Source organism: Nanorana parkeri, unplaced genomic scaffold (genome assembly GCF_000935625.1).
Source record: "Nanorana parkeri isolate BGI_ZX_2015 unplaced genomic scaffold, ASM93562v1 scaffold2648, whole genome shotgun sequence".
Taxonomy (NCBI): domain Eukaryota; kingdom Metazoa; phylum Chordata; class Amphibia; order Anura; family Dicroglossidae; genus Nanorana; species Nanorana parkeri.
The window spans coordinates 1,039-6,565 of NW_017308916.1; the positions used below are offsets into that span (position 1 = coordinate 1,039).

At 49.4% G+C, this 5,527-nt stretch overlaps 1 protein-coding gene across 1 annotated transcript in view; it reads left to right on the forward strand.

Moving 5' to 3' along the window:
* The first annotated feature begins 4,439 nt into the window (after positions 1-4,439).
* ZMYND8 (zinc finger MYND-type containing 8) overlaps positions 4,440-5,527 on the forward strand; it is a 106,425-nt gene continuing 105,337 nt past the window's right edge. The window contains exons 1-2 of the mRNA XM_018573966.1: positions 4,440-4,542; positions 5,009-5,243. Coding sequence (XP_018429468.1) covers positions 5,230-5,243 — 14 coding nt within the window. The 5' untranslated portion in view covers positions 4,440-4,542; positions 5,009-5,229. The remainder of the gene's footprint in view (positions 4,543-5,008; positions 5,244-5,527) is intronic.

The following is a 5,527-nucleotide window of genomic DNA, read 5'->3' on the forward strand; positions in this document are numbered from 1 at the left end:
CTCCCCTGTCACGGCAGAGAGCCGTGACAGGATCGAGAGGCGAGCGAACACCGGCATGTGTTCGCTCACCTCCCGATCTACTGAGCCGACCTGTGACAGTCTCATTGTCACAGGTCGGCTAGAACTATGAGGAGAGTGAAAAACACCCCCCCTCATAGTTCTCCTTTTACGCTTTCTACTTATCCGGTGATTGTTTTGATAAATGTTTGTCGGTGACGGTGACCTCCGCTCATGCATTGTTGGCATCACAATGGCTTTCTATAAATATTTATTTTTTAATTATAAGCGGCCCCCTGGAAGTATTTACACCTTATCCGCATGTGGTCAGCCCTTATAGACTTTAGAGCCAGCTGTAGATACGGCTTTTGGCCTGCAGAGGGCAGACTTGCCATTCTGTTCTGTGTGTGTGTGGCGGCGTTCCGCTCCTGTTGACCAAACACAAGGTATGAGGCCGTGAGGACAAAGAATAATAATAATAATAGAAGTGTTTCCTGCCGGATATAACAATTTGGTGTTTTTTATTTTTATTCCCAGGACTCCATAAGTAATTCTCCAAAGTTCAACAAAGCCGTCGGTTATACACAGGGGTGTCAAACTCAATGTAATCGTGGGCCGTATCGACATTATGGTTGCCCTCAAAGGTATCTGCAAGACTATATAAATGTATCTAATCTTTATCATAATTGCCTCTGCATTCCATTATCACTGGTTTTAGTAATCACTTAAAGGAGAACTATGAGGGGGGGGAGGGGCTTTTCACTCACCTCATAGTTCTAGCCGACCTGTGACGATGAGACTGTCACAGGTCGGCTCAGTAGATCGGGAGGTGAGAGAACACATGCCGGCGTTCGCTCACCTCTCGATCCTGTCACAGCTCTCTGCCGTGACAGGGGGAGGGGCTGGATTCCCCCCTCCGATCCGCCAGCGCTGACTGGCGGAACGGACGGGGGAGGGGGCGGGTACAGCTGGCTTTGCCTCTAGATAGGCAGAGCCAGCTGTCACTCACGCAGCTGGGCGGATCCCGTCATCTAAGTCGGGATCCGCTCCGGCTGCGGCGTCTCAGTATACCGCGAGCAGCAGCTCCCTATATACTGAGCTTAGGGTGACGGGAGGACGCTAGTTTGTGTCTTCCCGTTACCCTAAGGAAAACTATGAGGGGAGTGATTTCCACTCATCCTCAGAATTCGGGGCGACGTGTGACAATGAGACTGTCACAGGTCGGCTCAGTGGATCGGGAAGTGAGGGAACACATACCGGCACTCGCTCACTTCTCCATCATCTCCCTGCAGAGAGCTGTGGCTGTCACTCACTGCTCCCTGCAGGGAATCCACCCCTCTCCCCTGTCCGATCCTCTATCGCTGACTGGCGGAACGGACGGGGGAGGGGGCGGGTACAGCTGGCTTTGCCTCTAGATAGGCAGAGCCAGCTGTCACTCACGCAGCTGGGCGGATCCCGTCATCTAAGTCGGGATCCGCTCCGGCTGCGGCGTCTCAGTCTACCGCGAGCAGTAGCTCCCTATATACTGAGCTTAGGGTGACGGGAGGACGCTAGTTTGTGTCCTCCCGTTACCCTAAGGAGAACTATGGGGAAAAGCCCTGACCCCATACTTCTCCTTTAATACCTAGATCTGAAAGTAGAAGTCTAGGAAATGGCCTGGTGGGCCGGATTCGGCCCCTGGGCCTTGAGTCTGACACCCCTTGTGGGTTAGAACATTCACAGTGGCCGGACTGTGACGTGGGCTCTTCTTCCCTCACTGCTCATATGCCTCATTTAGTAGCTCGATGAGATCCGTAGGCCAGGGGTCGTCCCTCGGCTTCCAGCGTCCTCCATGCACGCCGCATATTGCATTTCCTTTTTATATAAAGGTGCCCACACCTAACGATTATCTCGCGATCACGATTGCGTACGAAAAACCGCACGGATGATGGGAGGTGCACAACTGCATTTTTACTGTACAACCGTTTTGTCTTTCCAGCAGGCTGGAAAACTGCGGCCGAATCGTACGGAATTCGATGGATTAGCGGCGTTTTCGCACAGGGGAAAAAATAATCGCACCAAGAACGCTGCTCATGCGCAAACGAAAATCCGTTCTGTCAATCAACGACATTCGGCCCGGGTGATATTGCTAACGAACGCAAATTGAAATCCCCAAGGGCAGGGGCGTCCCGAGGCTGGGTGACACCCTGAGCGGTAACCGAGTGTCATCCTGCCGAGACGACATCGCACACGCGCGGCGGCCTTCTGATACCTGCCGGCGGCCATCTTCGTGATGGACGCCGGCAGAGAGAGGAGGGGACAGTCACACGGCGGGATAAGGTGTGCCGCCGGGTCCCCTCCTCTCTCCTGATACTGTCGGGCGTTCGGTCCATGACTGAGCTCCCGACTTTGCAGAGGGGGGTGGCACCAAAATGACACCCCTCCAATGGTGCCACCCGGGTGCGGGCCGCACCCCCCTTACGACGCTACTGCCCAATGGTCTGTGCAAGATGGGGCAGTTGTACGAAAATCGTACGACGGTACGATCGCCGTACGAGAAATGTAGTGTGATGCTTGTTAGGCCTCATTCACACTGCTGCGTGTACGCGTCTATTGTACCATATGCAAATAAATGGATCCATACACATAGCTGCGCATGGAGCCGTATATTTGCGTAGCGTAAAAATGCGCAAAACAGAATGGAACAGAGATGCGTCCGTTGATGCGTATTTCTGCGTATTTTACACACATACGCGCGTACAATTCATTCAAATTTCTATTATGAATGATGCATTCTGGGATTGCATATAGTGCACGCATATACGTGCATGTACGCGTGTATACGCCATATACAATTTTGCTCTTGCGTTTTGTGTGAATCAGGCCTAAGTTGTATGGGCACCTTTTAAAGGAGAACTATGAGGTGAGTGCTTTTCACTCACCTCATCTCTCTCTCTTGCGTGCTCTCTACTCTTCTCTTTCTCTCTCCTCTTCTCTCGCTCTCACTCCTCTCTTGCGTGCTCTCTCTCTTCTTCTCTCGTGCGCACTCTCTCTCCTCTGCTTTCTCCTCTTCTCTCTATCCTCTGCTCTCTCTCTTCTCTCTCTCCTCTGCTCTCTCTCTTCTCTCTCTCCTCTTCTCTCTCTCCTCTGCTCTCTCTCTTCTCTCTCTCCTCTTCTCTCTCTCCTCTTCTCTCTATCCTCTGCTCTCTCTCTTCTCTCTCTCCTCTGCTCTCTCTCTTCTCTCTCTCCTCTGCTCTCTCCTCTTCTCTCTATCCTCGGCTCTCTCTCTTCTCTCTCTCCTCTTCTCTCTCTCTTCTCTCTCTCCTCTGCTCTCTTCTCTTCTCTCTCTCCTCGGCTCTCTCCTCTTCTCTCTCTCCTCTGCTCTCTCTCTTCTCTCTCTCCTCTGCTCTCTCTCTTCTCTTTCTCCTCTGCTCTCTCTCTCTCCTCTGCTCTCTCTCTTCTCTCTCTCTCCTCTGCTCTCTCTCCTCTGCTCTCTCTCCTCTGCTCTCTCTCTCTGCTCTCTCTCTTCTCTCTCTCTCTCCTCTGCTCTCTCTCTTCTCTCTCTCTCTCCTCTGCTCTCTCACTCTCTCTCTGTCTCTCTCTCTGTCTCTCTCTCTGTCTCTCTGTCTCCTCTTCTCTCTCGCGCACTCTCTCCTCTTCTGTCTCTCTCGCTCTCTCCTTCGCGCTCTCTCCTTCGCGCTCTCTCCCCTCTTCTCTTTCTCCTCTTCTCTCTCTCTCTATATATCCTTACCATCATGTCTTGAATAATATTGTGATTGTAATGTCTCCCTTGTATTGTAAAGCGCTGCGCAAACTGTTGGCGCTATATAAATCCTGTATAATAATAATAACAATTACAACGGCAACAACAACAATCTGACATTGCAGAGCCGCGCTGAAGAAAGCATTGAAGACAAGGGGGAGCATGGCCATCACATCACTGGAGAGGGTCATTCACAAGCGAAGCATGCTTTAATGTGCAAATATGCTCAGCACACTTGCACATTAAAGGAGCCCTGACATTTCTAAGCAGTTTAACTTTCTCCGCAAGTAAAGCACTACACTCAGATCATATGATATAACTTTGGGAGTTCTCAATGAAATAATATTGTGATTGTAATGTCTCCCTTGTATTGTAAAGCGCTGCGCACACTGTATATAGCGCCATATAAATCCTGTATAACAATAATATTAGATATATTTATATTAGAGTGAGTGTCGCCTGAATCCCTCAGCAAACACTGTAAGTGACAGCGTCCTGTCTCCTGTGAAGTTAAAGGACACTGGAGCTAATATTTACATAAGAATACCTAGGACAACAATTGGGGCCGAGGCCTCTTCCCTCTTTTGTTTTTTAAGGCTGGGCGCATAAGCGGGCCTTCCTTCACAGAGAGAGAGCAGGAGACGCGGGGTTAATGCTTTGCAATTTGCAGCTTGCCAGAGCGGAAGCTTCAGGTTTTTTCTCTCTCTCTCTCTCTCTCTCTCTCTCTCTCTCTCTCTCTCTCCCTCTCTGTGTGTTGCTTTAAGGACAGTTTCAGTCGGCCTTGGAGGATGAGGGAATAAAAGGTTTGTGGGAACAGGGCTGGCATTCCTAAATCCTGCTCCTGGGTCATGACATCGCCTCTGTTACATTTTTATTTATTTTGTTATCATTTTAATGTCATCCGTCTGCTGCCTCTCCTCACAACTGCATTCATGTGTTCCAGGCTGCTTTGGATATTGTACACACAGGTTTGAATGCGTTACTTTCTTGTCACATTGTTTGCACTTGGTGACAACGTTTCATGACAATGCCGGGCTGTCTATGTGTGTGAACACAAAGCAATGGGAAGTGGGCACCACAGTGACAACATCTGCGCCTTGTTTTTTTTGTTTTTAATTTCTGTCACACAAGTAAATCCCGTGTAGTGAGATTGCTGAACCAACATGTAAAGAGCATTTGAATAGAGTCGTTTTAATGTAAGAGCTGAAACGTGCGTGCAATAGGCCTAACCCTTAGCCTGTCTTTTTTTTTTTCTTCTTCTGTGCACAGGATGGCTCCTGCCTGCTAGTGCCGTACAAAGCTAATCTCTCAGGAAGTGCTTCAGCCAATGGCCTCCAGCATTACATCTGGATCCCGCAAAGCAGCCAATCCTGCCTCGGCTTGTATCGGAGGAGTCTGATCATCAGGCTCGGGTGCCAAGCCCTTTCTGTCTGAGAACTGAGAGACTGTCCTCCATGTTTTATAAGTAGTGACATAACACTGTGTTAACAATGCATCCACAGAGGTAAGCCATACTTTTGTTTTTGGGTTTTTTTTTTTTTAAAGTTTTTATTCCCATCTTTTGGACATACAAATTGTGCTTTTGCAGGTTGTATCTCCATGACCTAGCGCACCAAAAAAAAACACAGCAACTGTTTGAATTCTGTTTTTCCTGGGGATCACATGGTTAGGTGCCATAAGCCACTGACTGCTGAATGTGAACCTAAAGGTGCAGAGAAGGGCACTCTTCCTCCTTTTCCTTACCCTTGTTTTTTTTTGCTCAAAGAGTGGAGGGGTTGTGCTCAAGGC